At 33.4% G+C, this 20,213-nt stretch overlaps 1 protein-coding gene across 8 annotated transcripts in view; it reads right to left on the bottom strand.

Annotated features, from left to right (window-relative positions):
- LOC115890454 (transcriptional regulator ovo) overlaps positions 1 to 20,213 on the bottom strand; it is an 88,362-nt gene that overhangs the window by 10,950 nt on the left and 57,199 nt on the right. For 4 of the 8 annotated variants that reach the window (XM_030910683.1, XM_030910685.1, XM_030910684.1 and 1 more), the window contains exons 2-10: positions 10,468 to 10,664; positions 9,268 to 9,394; positions 8,394 to 8,615; positions 6,997 to 7,194; positions 6,698 to 6,825; positions 5,027 to 5,230; positions 2,528 to 2,719; positions 1,906 to 2,113; positions 1,242 to 1,471 (exon numbers count right to left, since the gene is read on the bottom strand). In XM_030910683.1, the coding sequence (XP_030766543.1) occupies positions 1,242 to 1,471; positions 1,906 to 2,113; positions 2,528 to 2,719; positions 5,027 to 5,230; positions 6,698 to 6,825; positions 6,997 to 7,194; positions 8,394 to 8,615; positions 9,268 to 9,394; positions 10,468 to 10,664 (1,706 nt within the window). The remainder of the gene's footprint in view (positions 1 to 1,241; positions 1,472 to 1,905; positions 2,114 to 2,527; positions 2,720 to 5,026; positions 5,231 to 6,697; positions 6,826 to 6,996; positions 7,195 to 8,393; positions 8,616 to 9,267; positions 9,395 to 10,467; positions 10,665 to 20,213) is intronic. The other 4 variants (XM_030910687.1, XM_030910688.1, XM_030910689.1 and 1 more) reach the window with 2 other exon arrangements.

The following is a 20,213-nucleotide window of genomic DNA, read 5'->3' as shown; positions in this document are numbered from 1 at the left end:
AGGGACGGATAAAGACAGGGGGATCCACTATCTCCACTACAGTTTACAGTAGTCTCCACTGTTTAGTGTAGTATTAGAAAAAGTTCTAAAAAAAATGCGGGAATCAACAGAGAGGACCTTTTGTATACAAAACGACACCAATGGTTAGCCTTTGCAGATGATTTAGTTATCTTAGTTATCTCTATCAAAGAGATTGAAAAGATCTGATATTGGTGACCAAAAAACTAGAACATCAGGCGTATAAAGTAGGCTTAGTGTTTAATGAGAAGAAAACTAAGTTTATGGAGTGGTCAGGTAGGGATTTTGAGAAGAAAAGATGTCTACAAATAGATTCTGAGAGAGGGAAACGATACAAATTTAAGGAAGTAGATACGTTCGCATATCTAGGAACCGTATATATATAAGGAAACCAAATGTAACTCAGGAAATTGTGACATGAATAATGGCAGGAAATAGATGTGTTAGCGCACCACAGAAAATTATTAAGAGTAAAAACATCTCTAGAAGCTTAAAAATCAGTATGTACCAAATAGTGATACGACCAATAGTATGCATGTGAAACGTGAACGTTCAATCCAACGGAAAATTGGAGGGAGAGAAAAATACTGATGAAGATTTTTGGAGTAAAGAAGATAGACAACATATGCACGAGAAGAGCAAATGAAGAATTAAAGCAACTATATCGGGCACCAAGTATAACGGAAGTAGCAAGACCGCAAAGATTGAGATGGCTGGGACACATAGAAAGAATGGCTGAGAGTTTCTAGAATGATAATGAGACGTGAAATAGGTGGAAACAGAAGGAGGGGTAGAAGAGGACTTGAGAAGGATAAGAGTGGATGGGTGGACATAAAGGCAAAAGTATAAAGGCAAAAGACAGAAATAAGTGGAGAAAGATAACCAATCAAGTGATGAGCCTTTTAGGATTTTAGAGCTACTATTATAATTTTTGAAAAAATAAAAAATATTGTTTTTTAATAGAACAAGCCATTTACATATTTTCTTATTTTTAAAACGGTTCAATTCGGTCGGAATTTTGGGTTGATTTAGTCGGTTTGGTGGAAAATCGTTCCGTGTGTTGGCTTTATTGACTTCCTATGCACATAATAGCAATATGCGTATCATATCCAGAACTATTATGAACACAAAATAGAAATTAGTTTTTAGTAAATTACAGCATAAACTCATGTCAATTGTTCTCTCTATTTCCCCGAGCATTGCCTGCATCGCGACTTGCTTACCCTCCGCCGCTGGACATTTACCCTGCCCTGCAGGGACGGCGCGACCGACGCCGCCTCCCCCGCCGAAGCGGCCGAGACCCTTCTACCCCCGCCACTCACACTTCCTGCCGCTGCCGCCGCCGCTGGTGGACTCAAGGTGCCGCCGCCGCTGTCGCCGTCCAGGGAGCAGGACGCCGCGCCCGGACTGGGTAGAGACATCGCGGTGGGCGAGTCCAGGTCCAGAGCGCTACCTGGAAAAGAGAAGAGATAGGGGGTTATTGTTGAAGTATTTAATTATTTATTAAATGTTAGCAAGTAATAATGATTAAAATATAAAAGATATACAGGGTGTCCCAGGCTGAGCGTGCATTAGAAGTTTCTAGAGAACTACAACATCTAGCTCGGAGATTTTTTGCACATCATAGTTTCACAACGAGATATATCGATTAAAAATATTTTCAATATGGCCGCACTTCCGGAAATACCGGAAGTTGACAACAACTTTCTTATTTTAAATGAATGCCCCCATTTTTTATTACATACTTAAATTCTATATAAAATTTTATAAATTTTGATATTAAATACTCTACGTCTAACTCTGACCACCGTTTTTGAGAAAAAAAATATTTAAAATTTTTGAACGAAAAAAACTGACAATAAAGGAGAGAATCAACACACAACTTACCATTAAAACTTAACGTAGGTGACAACATTTGCTGCTGTTGCATTTGAACTTGGAGCGAATCATTAGAGGGAGTGATCGACGATGAGTATGGAGGTAATGATTCTTGGTACATCTTGGAGAACTGCGAGTGGTTGTACCCCGCCCTACCTGAGTCGTACTGGTTGCGGTTGAGCATTTGTTCGTTGAAGGAATCGATGTTCTGATCAACCTGGTGAAAAAGAAGATATTTCTTTATGCCATATGATTTGTAAAGGAAAATATTGATATACAGAGATATTTAAAATTGAATTTATGGTATGCCATCATCAGTGTAGATCATTAGAAAACACTTACAATTCTGTCTGAAGTGTTCTGGTGCACACTTTCTAGTGTTACAAATGCTTTTTTACATTTTATTACATTAATAATGTTTAATTGACTAAGTATGACTAAAACTAAAAGAATTTTGGACTTCCGTTGTCTTTATTAATGTTTGATTAACACAACGTAAATAAAAATAAAAAATAAAAATAAAAAAGGAAACAAAAAAAGGAACTAAAAAAACAAAGACAATGGAAGTATATATCACACTACTTAAACTAAAAATCATTGAAAAAATATATAAATAGTTAATTTTACACACCTGAAGTTGTGTGGATTCTGTACTGGGACTATGAATATTACTGCTGACAACTTCATCACTGTCGGTGTTGTCTTCGTTGGGTAATCTTTGCAAAAACGAAGATAGGTCAGTGGCGTCCGAAAGACTTTCTAGCAGGGCGTGTTCTGCACTACTAGAAAAGGTCAGAGTAGCGGTAAATTGTAAAGGATCCACCTGCAAAATAAAAATGTTACAAAGATTTTATTTCATTCAATAGTGTGCTTATTTAAGCATAGAAAATAGAGACTATTTATAATATCTGATCAAGGGCGTCGTTACTAAAAGATACACTCAGATGCAAAAAAAAACGCAAAGGAGAAATTTTTGGTCAAATTTAAAGTGTTATATTTTTGTTATTTTTAGCCCTATTTTCAAGAATTTTTTAGCAAGCTGTATATAATTGTTTCAACTTTTATCCGTAAAATCAGTTTTTTATAAACTTTAGTATTTGGCATATTATACAGGGTTAATCGGAGGGTTGTTTTTTTACCTTAACTTTAAAACAGCTTTTGCAATAATGTCATGTGTGAATTTTCCTAAAATATAATTTTACGGTGAGAACCATGTCTTCTGAGCATTTTGTTTTTTGGAGCATGTTAATACATGCCTTGGTTAATTCTTAAGAGCGAAATGAGCTTGCCACCAACAATTTGAAATGTTTTCGATTATCATTTCTTTTTTGAAGTTATTTTTCAATGTAACAAGGCGGCTTTGATGATTATTGTAAACTATATCTAACTATGAACTGCCCATCATATTCGACGTTTGGCAAATGCTCGGTAGGAGTGTAAGAGATCGTGAAGCAGCACCATCTTCATTAAATAAACTTCGCTTGGTCTTTAAAGAAGAATGAGAAAACATAACGCATTGTGATATATGCAGCCTCAATGACAGTATGAATGGACGTATACAGGCAGTTATAGCAGTCAAAGGCGGCAATACAAAGTATTAGGGTATTTTTTCACAATTTTTTTTCTGTTTGTTTACTTGAGTATTACAGAGGTTTTCTTTAATATGTTATTTCTGTTATCGTTATTAATGTTTATAAAAACCCGGACTATATATTGTTAGTCTTTAAAGTTTTTTTTTATTTTGTATAGAGTATCCAATGCAGTGTAATATAACGTTACGATAATAGTCACCAAAACCATCTCGTCATATTAAAAAATTACATCAAAAAGTAACGATAATTAAAAAAAATGCAAATTGATCGTCATCAGTTGACTTCGCTCTTAAAAATTAACCAAAGCATGTATTGACATGAATCAAAAAACAAAATGCTTAGGAGTCATGATTCTGGCCGTTATATAACAAACATTATATTTTAGGAAAATTTACAGACGAAATTATTCCACAGGGTGTTTTAAAGTAAGGGTAAAAAACAACCCCTCGACTGTACAACAACCCCTGTATAATATGCCAAATACTAAAGTTTATAAAAAGCTGAGTTTACGAATTAAAGTTGATATAATTATATATAGCTTATACTAAAAAATTCTTGAAAATAGGGCTAAATACAAAAATATAACCTTTAAATTTGACCAAAAAATTCTCCGTTGCGTTTTTTTGCATCTGAGTGTGTTTAGACAGATTTAAATATTTTATATGAATCGGGGTGCACTGATAGTACTCATGAGTAGATATCATGTTTTAGAAGACGATCTGGCATTTTCGAAACTGGTTTTATATGGAACTTGTTTGGAGCAGGTATAGTTCATATGCTATTCTGTTCCAGTTGCATCTGTTCCAGAACACTGCCACACCAAACAGAAGTTAGTGGTGATGATAGGACAACAAGGATTGTTGCATTTATGAGAAAAGAATTGGGTAGCATAATCTACGTTTTGGAACAGGTATCTTCTGGAACTGGAACAGGTTGTACCTGTTACTGTGAATTAGAACGCCACTGATAAAGCGGAATTTAAGTCGGCCATTCTAGGACCCCGTCGCGTTCGATCTAAGATTTTTGATATGCTCCTTCCTTAATATTTTTAGTCAAAGCAGGCGAGACACAATAAGTCAATTTTACTCCCAGTAGAATATGCTATTTTTTACACGTCACAAATAATTTTTATACAATTTCAAGCGTTCCAAATAATATAAAAATATTTAAAAATTATAGCTTGTATGTAATTATATATCGAGAAACTACGGTTACGCTCCTTGAATTTGACACTTTATGTCAGTTTAATAATATATTTTCGCAGTTTTATGCTTAGATGTAAAAGTGCTTTACATTTATGCCCAGGCGTTAAAATGACTTTTTTATACTGTCAATCACGTCGCAAAAATTTACTTTTTGTGACGTTTGAAAAAAATACTTTTAAGAATACCAAAAAAAGCATTAAAAAGGCTGCACTACTGAGAACTTTTTAACACGTCTAGGAAAGAGCCTTGTACAATTTTCTGTATGGTACTCGAATTAATCACAGCAGGGCTGTAGTGATATAAATAATATTGATTAAATAAAAATTAACTTACGACTGCTCCAGTGACCATGTCTACCATCATGCTCTCGTCGTACCCTGAGTATCCATTGGGAAGTAGTTGGTTCATGGGATCCATTTTGTTTTCGTACAGATCCAGGTCAGTCTCGTCTTTCATGACAATGCCGTACGAGGCATTTTGTAACGTTGAGTATTGTTTCGGCGATGATTGACCGCTAACATTGAGGTTGGCCAAATCCTTAAAAAATATTTATTTTTCAATTTAAGAGTTAATCATTTTTACTTCAATAAAACATTCGATATGAGAGTATGAGAGAGAATCCATATTCATTGTAATAAGTTTTTAAGGTAAGGTATTTAGAGTTTTTAGTGTAGTAAAAAAAAAGGATTAATTATACAGGGCGAGTCTTAAATAAGTGCAAATATTTTTAGGGGTAATATATTTCGATCCCAGAAACACGATTATGATTTTTTTTCGCGAATTTTTTTTTTGAAAATTTGGATTTTTTTGAAAAAAATTTTGATTTTTTTTTTAGTTTTTAGTTAAATTGATAATATGCCAACATAGGTAGTAGATTAAATTTACAAGAAAGAACAGCTAGAAAAGATCCAGTGGTTTTCAAAATTTAAGCAAAAAACATTTTTTTGGAAATTTTCAAAGTAAAATAACTCGGTTATTTTAGACTTATTTGAAAAACGGTAAAGAAAAATTATATTTCTTTTATCGAGATCAACCATCCCTGAAAATATTTGCACTTGTTTAAGACTCACCCTGTATAATAACTACTTTGTCTTAGTAAATTCAATAATTGCAAATACATACAAAGCTTTATATACAGTAGTCTAGTTTTAGGAAAAACAAAATATCACTTAATTAAATCTGTTTAAAAAGAGTCAACATGTTTTTGTTTTTACGTTATTAAGTTCATACACGTGTTTTGATTCATTCTAAACACTAATATAGAATGAATAAGTAATTTTGTTTACTTCTTCTCTTCTAATGTATAATATATTTAGACCATGTCTTTTTATCCAAGATAAAAAGTATTGTAGTTTGGTTGCTGTCTATATCATGGCCAAAACAAAGCTTTAAGAACTAAAAAATACTTTTTGTATAAGAACGTTGTGTCCAGTTAGGTTAGGACAGACTTCACCCAGACGAATTCTCTGAATGAGTATGAAATGCATTTTTTACAATTAATATTTATTAAAAATTTATTAAATTTTTCTGATAAATATTATACGTTAGATTCATTTTTCTTCAATTTATTAGAGGTTTATTTTTTTGTTAAAAAGAATTTTTCGGGGTTAAGATGTTGTGTTTATCTACAATTTAGCTTAACCTATTAAAACTTTTAATACATTTTGTTAGATCATGCTTTCTTTTTAGAAGTTTAATAGCCAAATTAATAAAGTTTGGACAGTTTCATTTAATGAATTTTTTTTAATATCAGTAGTATATTTACAGAGCTTGGATGCTGCGCGCGTCTCACTTAACCGCTGTTTGGAACGTACCAATTGATTTAAAATCGGTTGATACGATCCAAGGCGGGCGTCCAAGTGAGAAGCGCGCATCGTCGAAGTATATTTGAGCCAAGTACACTACTGAATTTGTCAACTAGGCTTTAAGCGGGGATCATTTTTATATAGTATTCATATTCATAACTATTAAAACAATCTTTAGTTAAACAACTTGTTTCCTTACCTGTCCTGTGTCACAGTCCATATTTTGCTGACTCGACAAGAGATAAGATGAGGTGAAATTTCCGTTGGCATTATAACCATTTCCATTATTTCCACTTTTGAGAGATTCATAAAATGGAGGTAGAGAGCCTACAAAAGACACAATTCAGTGTAATGTGCATAAAGTTAGACTTTAATATTATTTATATTTAGAAAAGCATTGGAAACTTCTGTATACTTGTTGATTTTATGCTTTCAAAGTAAAGCAATATTTTAGTTTTATATAAGATTTGAACAAGAGTTAAAGCCAAAGTATCTTACCTGTAGGTGGACTGCTTGGTCCGTAGTTTTGTCTTCCATCTCTTCCAGGATTCATACCGCCACCACCAGTTCCACCTCCTATACTACCTCCTCCACTTCCTCCTCCCGATCCACCATTGAAATTAATGGATCCCCCACCACTAGAGCCACCCGAGTTTCCATTGTTGCCTGCAGAACCACCCCCAGATGATGTACGTCCTGAAAACGATAAATGGATTAATATCAGGAAGATTTTTCTATTGTCTACTGTAACGCAACAAATAATTTTGATTATACGTTAAATGGCAATTATAAACTAAAAGAGAGATGACAAAAAAAATGAAAGAAGAGTTTCATATATCTCAGGATCATCTTAATAGTGAACTGTCGAAAATTTCAGCCAAAGACATATTGAAATTCAAATTGAAATGTTTGTTCCTCAGGCTCAGAGACACGAGTAAACAATGAGTAAGTAACATGACATGAGTAAATTACAGTGGTTGTAGTCTTTTCTAGTAGCATTACAAATGATATGAAAAACTAGTGGCTAAGTGAAAGGAAAAATAGTGCATGAAGAGACATTTTTTACGTAAAAAGTCACGGAGATGTATATTTTCTCGCTAAGTAGGTTTTATACAGGTACGGACGAAAAGTTATTACTCTTCAAAACAGTTAAAACACATCGGTGGCGCCCCCTACAAATGGAGTCATGTTGATAAAAATCAAATCTTTCATGTCAAAAAACTCCCAGAAGCCAATTTTCATCCAAATATTGACGTTACGACAGAAATTGTTTGGAAAAAATCGAAATAAAAATGAAACTTCTAACCTGTATCTCCGAAACTAAGCATTTTGGGACATACATTTATACGAACTTCTTTACATATTTTTATCTGAAGAATATGCTGCCGAAGTTTCCGGAATACAGTTCGGACAACCCTGTATATTTTTTCACTCAGTAGTTTAATACAGGTATCTACATACATACGAAAAGTTATTATTTTTCAAAACAGTTAAAAAACATGAAGGTGGCGCTCTCTACCATTTCTCATTCGAATTTCTCATTCAAAGCATAAAAAGCATATTCTGTAACTACTGAAACAAGACAATATTGTACTGTCAAATTTGACACATGAAGGGCAGGGTTTTGTATTATTTTTCCAAAATTTCGAAAGTATCTGTAAGGCAATAATATTTCCTTACAGTACAAATATAAATATTTTTTTAACAGTTATTTACCATTGTCCGGCAACAACTAGATGTAAGGAAATTTTGATATTTTCTGTCACAAATTGTATCAAAAATAGAGAGATAACAATAACAGAAAAAAAATGCAAGGAATAATACTGAAAAACACTTTATGGAAATATTTCAACTATCCGGGTATACATTTTAAATAAAAAAAAAACACTATTTACCATGGCCCGCAGCAGCCGAAGTCACGATGGGCAGTTTTCCCACGATCGACCGCACATTAATTAGCGGTTTGTTCACTTTGGAACAGTGCGACCTGCGCTGTTCGCGCTGTCTTCTTTCCTCCTCTTCGTTTTCCACCTCGCCTTTCCTCTTAGGGATGTGGTAGTCGATGGGCTGGTCCTGTTCCGGTTCCGGATGGATTACGGAACTTGGCAATCGAACGTCTAGGTAATGAAAAGAATAATCAAACTTACAAACTTTTATTTCAAACATAGTTTATAGTATATACAGTATGGTTCAAAAATAAGAGGATATTGTTGGAAGTTTACTTATTTTTTTGCAAATTTTGACAAACGTTTTTTTCAAGAATTCAATAAAAATATGCAATTTTGCACAAATATTTTCAGTTACATAATAGTAAAGCTGTAAGAAGAGAATTTTGAAAACATATCCCATCGGGGGTGATATAGGTGAAAGTAAAGTTTATATGAATATTTGTTACTATCTGGAGTCATCTGGACAAAAAGTAAGTATAACATTTTTCACAAAGATTCTTTAAGTGACGTAACTGATCAATTTTTGAAAAAAATCTGTTTGCAAACCAAATGACTTTTTTGAGGAAAATCAGCATTATTAGGAGAAACAACACCAGCTAACGATTACTAACAAAGTCATTACAATACAGAAGCACTAATTTTACACCAAATTTAATCCAATCGGTAAATCCAAGGTAGAGTTCTCAAGATTTGAAAATAAAAACGTTTTACCATCTTCCTCATCTATATTTTTGAAAATAGACAAAAAAAGGTGTAAAGCAAAAAAGTTCGGAAATGGTTGAAGAAATCAGTGTTTATATTTGCTTCATTTAAGCCTTACCTGTGTCCTCTTCTCTTTTTGTTGTCGCTTTTGGAGTTCTTTGTATTACAGAAAAATGTCTGATTGGTGCTAGGTTTTGTGGCTTGACGCAATCTTCTTTGGGTTTTGGGCTTGTAGGTAATGTAACCTGTCGTTAACGAAAAAAAAAACGAACAATTTAATATAGTTATTAAGAAAAATAGTCTTTATCCTAAAAAGTAATTTAAAAAAATATTAACAACATAATATAACGGGTCCGTCTCAGTGGCGCATCCTTATAAGTTTTTTTTTCAGATAAAAAAAAATGAGATTTGGTATGTTAATATATGACATAAATTAGGATTGATTGACGTATTCAATTGTTTTCGGACACTTCCTGTTTCACCGGAAAATACTACAACTTTTGATTTTTAAATGACACCCTTGGTATTAGCATCTGTCACCTTTTGACATTTCCAATTAAAAAAAATAGCATTTTAAATTATAATTTAGAGTGGCAGGGTCATAAATGTAACGACAATTTAACGACAAAACCAAACCAAATAATTCGTAAAAAAATTCTTTTTCCAATATGTTAATGAACCACCTTTGTTCCATTTGAAAAAATTGGGATATGATTAAAAATACGATTTGGGCATCTTTTAACCAACCAGGACAAGACACGGAAAATATTAGACGATCAAATCTATTTTTCTAAGACTCCTTGATTAAAAATTAGTGTTTTTAACACAGCCATGGCACTCTAGATTCAAATATAAAATACAATTTTTTTAAGCTAGGATGTCAAAATTTGACATGGATGTGAAAATTTATATTCCGAGTGTCATTTTCTATCGAATAAAGTAAAAACATTCGGAGGGTACTACTTAAAAATCAAAAGTTGTAGTCATTTCCGGTGAAACAGGAAGTGACCGAAAATAATTGAATACGTCAATCAATCCTAATTTATCTCACATACCAAATCTCGTTTTTTTATCTGAAAAAATAAAAAAGTTATAAAGGAGAGCCACTTTTGAGACTAAATGACATTTTAAATGACATGTTCTAAATTAAATTATTAAAAAATATGCCAACATAAAAATAATTATTCATGACATTTTTCAAAATCGTTGACATGAAATCTTAAAGAATAACGAAAAAATCAAGAAAGGTGAACTTAGAAAGAGAACAACAAACGATTAACAACTTTCTTACGTAAATTACCCAGATATATTTTCTTACCTTGCTAGAAGGAACAATTGGTGCGTACTCTTTTCTTTCGGCACGCGTGAGTACATGACCTCTACTTCCGTAAGGAACATCGCCTCCAAGAATTGAAGAGATGAACCTTCGTGGAGGTACGGTTTCTGTGAGCTTCTTTACCTCTTCTGTAGGTGTGGGCGATTTTGATTTGGGATTCTCGTCTAGTTTTTCTTTATCTGAAACAAAAATAAAAATCTTAAGTATGGTTTCATTTAATAATGAATTTGTTTTTTTTAATAATTTTAGTAAAACTTATAATTATAGTAAAAATTGTTCTTCTTTTGCTATATTCATTGTTTGTTTATGTGTGAATTAGAATAATAAACAAAAATTTGTTCTGGAAGCATGAAATCTGGCACAAAGATTCCTTAAGTGTCTAAGTGAGTAATTGTTTGCAGTTTTGGGTTTGCACAAAAAGCTGATGAATATAGAATATAAAAAACAAAAAACAAAAAGAAATAATATAATAATGATTGACATTTCTCTTCCTTCCCAACATCTGTTGTTTCTGCCTACTATCCATTTTGATATTAAATTAATTGATTTCATATAGTCACCATTCAATAATTCTTTACCGACTAACGAAACATTTCCGCTTATGTTATATCGTTGCTAAAAAAGACATTATTAACTTAAATAAAACCTTGTCTGTGAGCAATTATAAACAGCAAATATTAATGTAAATTTACCGTTGACATTTTGCAGGAATGTCAGAACATAACGTACGTTCGCCAATATAAAATCTAGAAATATATATTCGCAATAATAAAGTCTATATTTAGTGGTGACAAATACTCGTTACTATGAACGTATCATTTTTGGACAATTTGAATAGATTTTTTTTCAGTTCATTGTCCCATCCTTGAATTCGATCGTGGACCGGCACCATGAAAACAATTCGAAAATTTACCAAAATAAACATAGCTACAGCGTATATTTCTACGTTTGTTCCAGCACAGAACTATTTGTAGCGTTCTAAAACGGTAATTGGGATCATCGGTATGGTGTTTGTAAGCATATGTTGACTTGGACAGTTGACTCTAACTATACCAAAATTAAATGCGGATTGGAACCGTTTTTGAATTGATCTTAAAATCAAAATCCGACGATCTTTAAGGCTGTCGGATGGCTGTAATGTTCTACAAGCAGAGGTTTCCGTCATAAAGGAAGCGGATAGTTGTATACGAGAGAAAATCGCTGATAGACCAATAGGAAATATCGTGATATAATCTGACAGCTTGGGCGCTTTAAGAAGCATCACCATGCAATCGGTGAGATCGAAAACTGTGATGGGCTGCCGAGAAGCACTGTCCTGGCTGCGTCAAGGCGGGGCTACTTTGTGCTGGGTGCCAGGCCACAGCAATGTGATGGACAACCAAGAAGCAGACAGGTTCCTTAAAGGGAGGACCAGGTGAGAGGCCGTGGCAGATGACCCACCATTTGTGACGATCAACGCGCTGAAGGAAGATATAGGAACTACCATCAAGGCCAAACAGCAAGAGACGTGACAACACCGTGAGGACTGCGCTACAGCTCCAAGATTGTGGCCAGTGGCAGATAGCAAAAAGACAAAACAACTACTAGAGCACAAAAAGAACCTAGCACGCATAACTGTAGGTGTCATCACTGGAAACTGCCCCACGAGGGTAAACCTCGTGAGATGGAAGATTTCCAACGACGACTACTGCAGAGAATGCAGAGAGAAAGAAGAAACCATTCAGCATCTGCTGTGTCACTGTCCGGCACTGGAATACCGACGCTTAAAAACTTTAGAACAAGGTTTTTTGGAGGGACTAGAGCAAGCAGCAGAAGGCAACATCAACGACATCGTGAACTTTGCATAGAGCTGGAAGTGCTTTAACGCAAAGAAATAATGAGAGGAAGGTTTGGTACAATAATACAGGGGAATTGCAATGGGCCCAAGGCCTCCGAGTGAGGGATCAAACATGATCCAAAACCCAAGCAACCTAACCTAACCTAGAATCAAATTGAAAATCTAATTTTTAATTATTAATATAGGTTAGATATATTTTCGATTATATTATATTCGATTCCTGTATTTTCTTAGATTTATTTACGGATTATTGAATTGATTTATTTTTTAATTAATACGAAATCAACTTTGCTTTATTAAACAAAAGTTTCAAATCATCTTCACTGGCATCAACGTGCCCAATATAAGTGTCACTCATCATATTTAGTACAAATATATAAAAATATGTATTTAAAATATATATAAAAACGATAAATACCAAATAAAAGTTGAGGAATCAGCAAATTAGAAACAGAAAATAGCTAAAGAAATAATAGAAAAACAATAATCAGGTGAGTTCTTTTGATTCCTGCTTTTAGGTTGGTATCGAAATCACCATTCCAAATACGGTTCACCAACGATTGCAATTATTGTTGATGGAACACAAGAGTTATCGTCCGTAGATATTCTCTCGTTCACTGAACGCATTTTCTCTACATCGTACCTAGAACGGTTTCCTGCTATGTTGGAACAAACCTCTTGGTTTCAGTTCAACAACCATCCTTGATTTTTTAAAATCCTCGGAAATTTTTGCTGAATTATTTATCGGATTGGACGGTTGTTGTTTGTTTTGTGTCACTCTCACTTTCGCATTGATTGAATCTTATTTACTGTGTTTCATAAAATACGGTAATGTAGAGTTTGATCCGTGGCGTGTATTTTTTACATTTATTTAAACCCAGAGGAGACCCATGCAGAAAGAGATCTCAAACTCTATCAAGGAGGCCATTCCTGCAGACTGCAGACTCTACGATAAAGATCCTGCAACAGCAGAGCACATAATATGCCACTGCGATCCTATGGGTCGTAAGCGATGCTTCCCAAGGATACTATAAAGTTATACTAAAGGTCAGCATTTCTGGTCTTGGGTGCCGACTTTCGTGTGTATAAAGAATACGACCAACACGCTTAGTAAAATAAGATGTACTGAATAAAGACAGAAGGCAAGTATTTTTCCAAGCGCATGGAATCTAGCGTCAAATTAAGTGATTATATAATAAATACTTCTTATTTTTCTCTCTCCGACTTACTAGATTGCCATAGCGATTCACTCCTATACATGTAAACGCCGACCAAAAGTTTCACTTGCCAGCAGGGTATAAGGATTGTTCGATCCCTATACTTCCTGTACTCTCAGTTTTTCTACGTCATCTAGGGAACTAGTTGCATTTAGCGCTAAAGATTTATATTATAAGAGTTATAAAATATTTAGGAAGGTATTTAGAAGATTTGTATATTTTATTTATGTTCGTTTTATATTAATATATACCTAAGCTTATTATATTACAGATATCACTTAAAATATATTAAACTTAACTTTACATAGTTTTCATTTCTGCCCGTTATGTCTTGCATTTATAAACAAATTAATTTATTTACGTTAGTGCCAGAGAATATACTACTTTAATACCATAGTTTAGTACATAAAATACCCAGAGTTAGTAAGTAATAGTCAAAAATAGTATATTGAGTTTTAATAGGAGTAAAAATGACACTTTTTATAGAGAGGTTGTAAGTTTGACGGACGAGCAGAGGTTGATCAGTCCTTTAGAATATACAAAGAAGAAGTTCGTTCAAACCTCGAAAGGTTAAAGAAAAATAATATATTTTGTTTGTTTTTAAGAACATTGGTAAACCGTTTTTCTTGAAATCTGGTATTCTTGGTAGTAAAAATTTTTTGGAAATCGTTTTAGATTTTTGTTTAAAAACATAATTTCTTGATAATATCGCAACATAGGTATTTGATTAAATTTACAAGAAAGAAAATCCAGAAAAGATTCAGTGGTTCTCAAAATTTTAGCAAAAAATATTTTTCTTGGAAATTTTCAAAGTAAAATAACTCCGTTATTTTGGACTTATTTGAAAAACGATAAAAAATATGTGTCATTTATCGAGATCTACCACCCCTTAAAATACTTGCACTTATTTCTGGGACACCCTGTATAGTCCTAGATCTACATTTACCTATTACTTTGAAGAAGTAATACCTTCAATTTGGTCATTAAAAGTGACAAATATATGAGCCTTAATCATCGTCAATTTTAATTGGAACACCAGAAGTAAAAATGCAAATTTGCCGATTTAAAATCCATTTATTTTCTCATTTGCATCTTCCACATCCTTTTTTTTATCACATTCTTTGATTAAAGGCGCTTTAATGATATTATTGTCATCATTATCCAGCTGTGGTTAGAACGACCAAAAGAAATATTGCGGTTTGGGAATTATTCATTGATTTTTCTCACACTTATGTAATGGAAGCCGAGTATTCTAGCCGCTAGCCGCAGATGCTAGTCATCTTGAAATAATGCCTACCGCGTATAAAGCAATTAGCAGAACGATTGTACGGATTGTTTAAACATGAGTGATATGTACAGAGTGTCCCGAATACGAGCCTCATCACTGGAATCTCGGAAACTTGGTGAAAGTTTCGCAATTTGATGCTTATCAAAATATGTACCACACATTGTTTATAAATTTCCGAAGAATTTTGGAAAAAAACGAGTAGCTGCGATTAAGTTTTTATTTGTTTATGATTATTTGAATGATCAGATAACAAATTAAAATGTATTTCACAGATTTGATATTACTTGATCGATTTCGCAACATGTGCATTTTATAATAGCTGTCATAATTCGTTTTTGCATTAGTTTTTGGTACGTGATTGGGACGATGTTGACCCGTGCAAGTTCTTTAACGTGTATGTTAAAACATCCGAACTTTTAAGATGGATTAGAAGTGTACAAAATTAAGTTTAATTACGCATTTTTTATGTTAAGTAACCTGTATTGATATTAAACTTGCTGTCTTTAGGCGATTATACAAGATTTAAAGAATATTTTTAGTTTATTTTAGTGTGCGGATTACTAGGTTTAATAAACGTGGTGGTATCCTAATAATCGGAACATATGACGGTTACTGGTGCATGATTAATTAGTTTTATTAGTATGTCTAGATCTTATCTTTGATGTTGTTATTTTAAGCAGTAAGAATATGCTTACGAGTCTGCGGCATACCAATTTCTTTCTGGATTTTAAAGAAAATATACGTTTAACCAAAAAAAATCCTTATGGGTTTTTCGCCACTGCACTGCAAGAAAAATCTACAAAATAAAATAGTTATTTTTTGTAAACACTTCTGGCGTTAAACCTAAACGGACGCTGCTTGTCAGAAGTTGTGTTTACAGTAATAAAAATTTGCCTAACAAAGAAAAAAATGCTTAACGTTTCGGAAAGTTTTCTCTTTCCGTCGTCTGAAGCAAAAAAATATAAAGAATCAGGAAAAAAACTATTTAAAATATTTAAATTGAACTATTCGAGAACACTTTACTTTTTATAACAGATACGTCTACAAGAAATCGTTGACGTTCTGTTCTTTAAAATCAAAGAAAGTTTTTTTTTTATTAAAAAACATTACATAAATAAACATAACATACGTGAAATTTAAAAATAATCATACAGAAAGTTTGGGCTTTTTGGTTTTACCTTATTAAGTAATTATCAGGTAGTAATTGTTAATTTTGAAGTTTAACTTAATATAATGTCATTTTAACAGAACGTCAACGATTTCTTGTAGACGTATCTGTTATAAAAAGTAAAGTGTTCTCGAATAGTTCAATTTAAATATTTTAAATAGTTTTTTTCTTGATTCTTTATATTTTTTTGCTTCCGACGACGGAAAGAGAAAACTTTCCGAAACGTTAAGCATTTTTTTCTTTGTTAGGCAAATGTTTATTACTGTAAACACAACTTCTGACAAGCAGCGTCCGTTTAGGTTTAACGCAGAAGTGTTTACAAAAAATAACTATTTTATTTTGTAGATTTTTCTTGCAGGGCAGTGGCGAAAAACCCATAAGGATTTTTTTGGATAGATGAATCCGCCACATAGGTATAGACATTTTTTACAATATATGTAAATTAGAGATGACGAATACCGGGATATGGGTTTGACGATTTCTGGTATTATCAGATAATATGGTAAGAAAACTTAAATATTCCGCAGATAACACGCTTAAAACGATTGAAGCTGTTAATAATGGTTTACCCATTAAGAACAACTTTGTGAGATAAGCTTATTGTACAGACCCTATCACGATGAAAATGGTACCAAAACCCGTTTTAAGTCTTCCAGACGAAATCATCTTAATTGATAATATATGGATAATAGGTAAATTTCATGCCTCTCCATTATATCTTTCCGGAACTTATTAATTATTGAAACCTTCGAAAAAGGAGATTCAGAAGAAAAACTAATATTTAAATTAAAACGAAACTGCAAAGCAAAATAAAATTTCGATAGCACAAACAACTTTAACAATCAGAAAACAGACCTTCAAGAATGTTCTCTATAGAGGGCATGATCAAGAGCTGGGTGCACATTTTCACAAAAAATGTACTAGAGTAAAGAATTCTTCCAAATAACAATAATTCTTCATATTAAGTAAATATTAGTTTCATGTTTACTATAAATACAGTATTTAATTTAAATATGACGATTATTCGGACACAATAATGACGATAACTGGGACAATTGCATTTAAGGGTTGACGATTACTGAGGAAATGTGTACTTAAAAGAAAAAAAAAGATTTATAGCGATAATTGGGGCTACAGAAACTGAAAAATACGACCTAGCATAATGAATTCGATATATCTGCTTAGAAATGAAATTATTACCAAAAGCAATATACCATATAATTTGGACCTAACCTAACCTAACCATACACATTATGAACTTTTCTTTTATTAATGTGACGAGGGGGGGGGCACTGGTATATTTACCTTAAGAGTCTATTAAAAAAGCGGTAAAGCGGGTGTGTGGCCGAAGGAAATATATATTATATTTCAGAAATTTGCCTAAGGGTTAGCCCAATCCTGTCGTCTTAAGCCACATCCAAAATTCCAAACACACGTGTTTTGATTAAGGCTTGATTAAGGTTTGCAGAGCTTCAGCATTTGCCATAAAATAGCGAGCAATTTGTTACAAAACCATATAAATTATATATCACTGTAATTACCAAACTTCAATCTATTTCCGTATTGTAACGGAATTTTAAATTATATCTTTATTTTCGAGAAAATTTAGTCCAAACATAAGAAATATTTTGTTGATGTTTTATCATCAAAATCTTAAAAATAAAGAAGTTGTCTAAAAATGTGCTAAAATACGGATATAGTATAATCTTTTATCTTTAATTTCCTTCTTCATTTATGTAAAAATACCTAGCCAATTTTACTAAAAACGTTAAATAATGCCGAACGCTTATTTTGCTACTTTTTCGGACTAGTGAAATGGACTCTTAAAACAGTCTTTTTCGATTGCACTCCCTCTAGCGAACAGAACGTACAACTAAAGAACTATATATATATATATAAAGCGGGCATCCTACAGCTTCTGCCGCATCCCGCATTTCGACCTCCATATTGCTCGATTTTGCCATTCTTCCTGGTTAATAGCTCTGTCTCTCATGTACTGGTCTACTCTATCTAACCACGTAGTTGTAGGTCTTCCTCTTTTCCTTCTGCTTTGGGGACGAGACTCCATTGCCCTTTTTGGCCATCTTTCCCCTCCCATTCTTTTTACGTGCCCATACCATAGTAGCTGTCTCGATTCGATGTTGTCGGTGCTGGTATATATTCGCCTTGTTCTTTGCCTGATCTCCTCATTTCTAATGTGTTCCATCCTTGATATGCGACATGCTCTTCTGAGAAAGTCCATCTGCACTGACTCGACCATCCTTCTTTCTTTTGCTGTAAATTGCCAGCATTCGGCACCGTATGTTAAAATTGGATCTACGATTGCTTTGTAAATCCTTATCTTTGTTTGGATGGATATTTTATTTGACCACAGGAGAGGGTTTAAAAGACCGATTACTTTCTTACCTTGTTGAACTCTAATATGTATATCTTTCTTGGGGTTCCCTTCTTCAGATATAATACTTCCTAAATATTTATATTCGCTACATCTTTTAATTTCATGTATGTGTAGTTCAGGATCTTCAGTTTGTTCTTCTCCTACTTTCAGGTATTCGGTTTTTGTGAGGTTGATATTACTGTTAAACTCGCTAGACTAAAGAACTGCGATTGCAAATTAACGTTCTTGTTGTTTATTTTTTCTGGTATGGTAAACCGGTAAAGAACAAGACAAGGAGAAAAACAAATGCGGCTCCACGCTATTGTTAATATGTAACGCTATCGGCTCCTTTTGATAAATGACTGCCGGCCGAGCGTTCGGCATAAAAAATTAACGAAAACACGTCAAGCATCCTTCGCATTGTCCGTTGACCCAGGATGAAAAAATACGCTCGAATTCGCAGCAGCGGGACCTTGGCAGCGGCAGAAACGTCGCCTTTTCAATGGCCGATCGCGAACCGCGGTTTTTAATAGGCTCAGAGTAATAAAATATTAATTTAGGCTGTATTCCGTTGCAAAACCAGGCGAACCAGACCGGTAAACTAGGGTAAAGAGCGGTTCCTGAAAAACATCGGTTTGATACGGAACAAGGTAAAATACTGGAAACGTCAAATGTTGACGTTTCCTAAATTTCAATACCTCTATTATAAAGTTTATCTTTTATGCATTTTTAATGTACCTATTCTCTGCTTTTACGTTTGCTTCTTCTTTTCAATGGAGTTTAATATTGAAAAGTACTTTATTAATTAACTGTTAAACTCGCTAGACAGCTCAAGTGAAGATTTGCAGGTTCAATATTAAAACAGATCAATAATAAATAAACAAATCTAATCAATATTTTTTATATTTTTATAGCTTACAAAACATTCACGATTACTTGTTGTCTTGTTTTTCATGTTTTCTTTAAATCTGCCTGACTTTAAGAAACAATGGCTGCATGATAAATTTAAATGATTCTAAAAAGCCATTCTATTTAGTTAATGAAATTTATTTACCTTTAATGCCTACCTCCATTGCTTTTGGATGTAAATACAAAATATTATTACAAATTTTAGAAATTAAATTAGAATTTCACTCGAACTTGCAATATTTGCTTGATTTCTGTCATATAAATAACATTGAATTACAAACAAAACCAGAAAAACTAGCCTTGTCGCGCTGGTTGGTTTGGTGACAGTTATAACCGAATTTTTCAGGAACCGTGATAAGAAAACTTTCAGGAAACCGATAGAAACGGAACATAAAACCATAACCAAGGTAAGCAACGGAATACACCCTTAGATACGTTTTAGACACAAAATTCATAATCACATAAACAGCCTGTCGACTCATAAATTAGATTAGATGTTTGAGGTGGGTATCGGCTTGTTCTGCGCTTATTATGGTCCTCTTCTGGTCGACATCTAGATGTGGATGCCTTCGTCCGTCAATCATATCAGCTATAGTTGCCTGTTAAGCTTAAAATACCCCTTTAACAGACCCACTACAGTTTTGTCTATCTGTCTTTACTTAGATATCAAACCTGGTACTAGTACTGGTTCAAAATTCATTGACTGACATGACTGCGCTCTAGTTGAAAAAACGTTACAGCAATTACAAGAAATGTTGAACACATATACCTGGGCATACGAGGCTTTGGGCCTTAAGCTGGACATAGATAAAAAAAAAACCATGTGCACTCCCCCGGAAGATCACAAAGATCACAACAATGCTATACAAATCGGAGAAGAATAGTAGGAATATGTAGCGAAATTCAATTACATTGGTAGGTTGATTTCGGAA

This window comes from Sitophilus oryzae, unplaced genomic scaffold, assembly GCF_002938485.1.
Source record: "Sitophilus oryzae breed Bouriz unplaced genomic scaffold, Soryzae_2.0 scaffold_866_pilon_pilon, whole genome shotgun sequence".
Lineage (NCBI taxonomy): Eukaryota > Metazoa > Arthropoda > Insecta > Coleoptera > Curculionidae > Sitophilus > Sitophilus oryzae.
The sequence above is the reverse complement of the archived record's forward strand: the minus strand, read 5'-3'. Positions and strand labels throughout refer to the sequence as shown.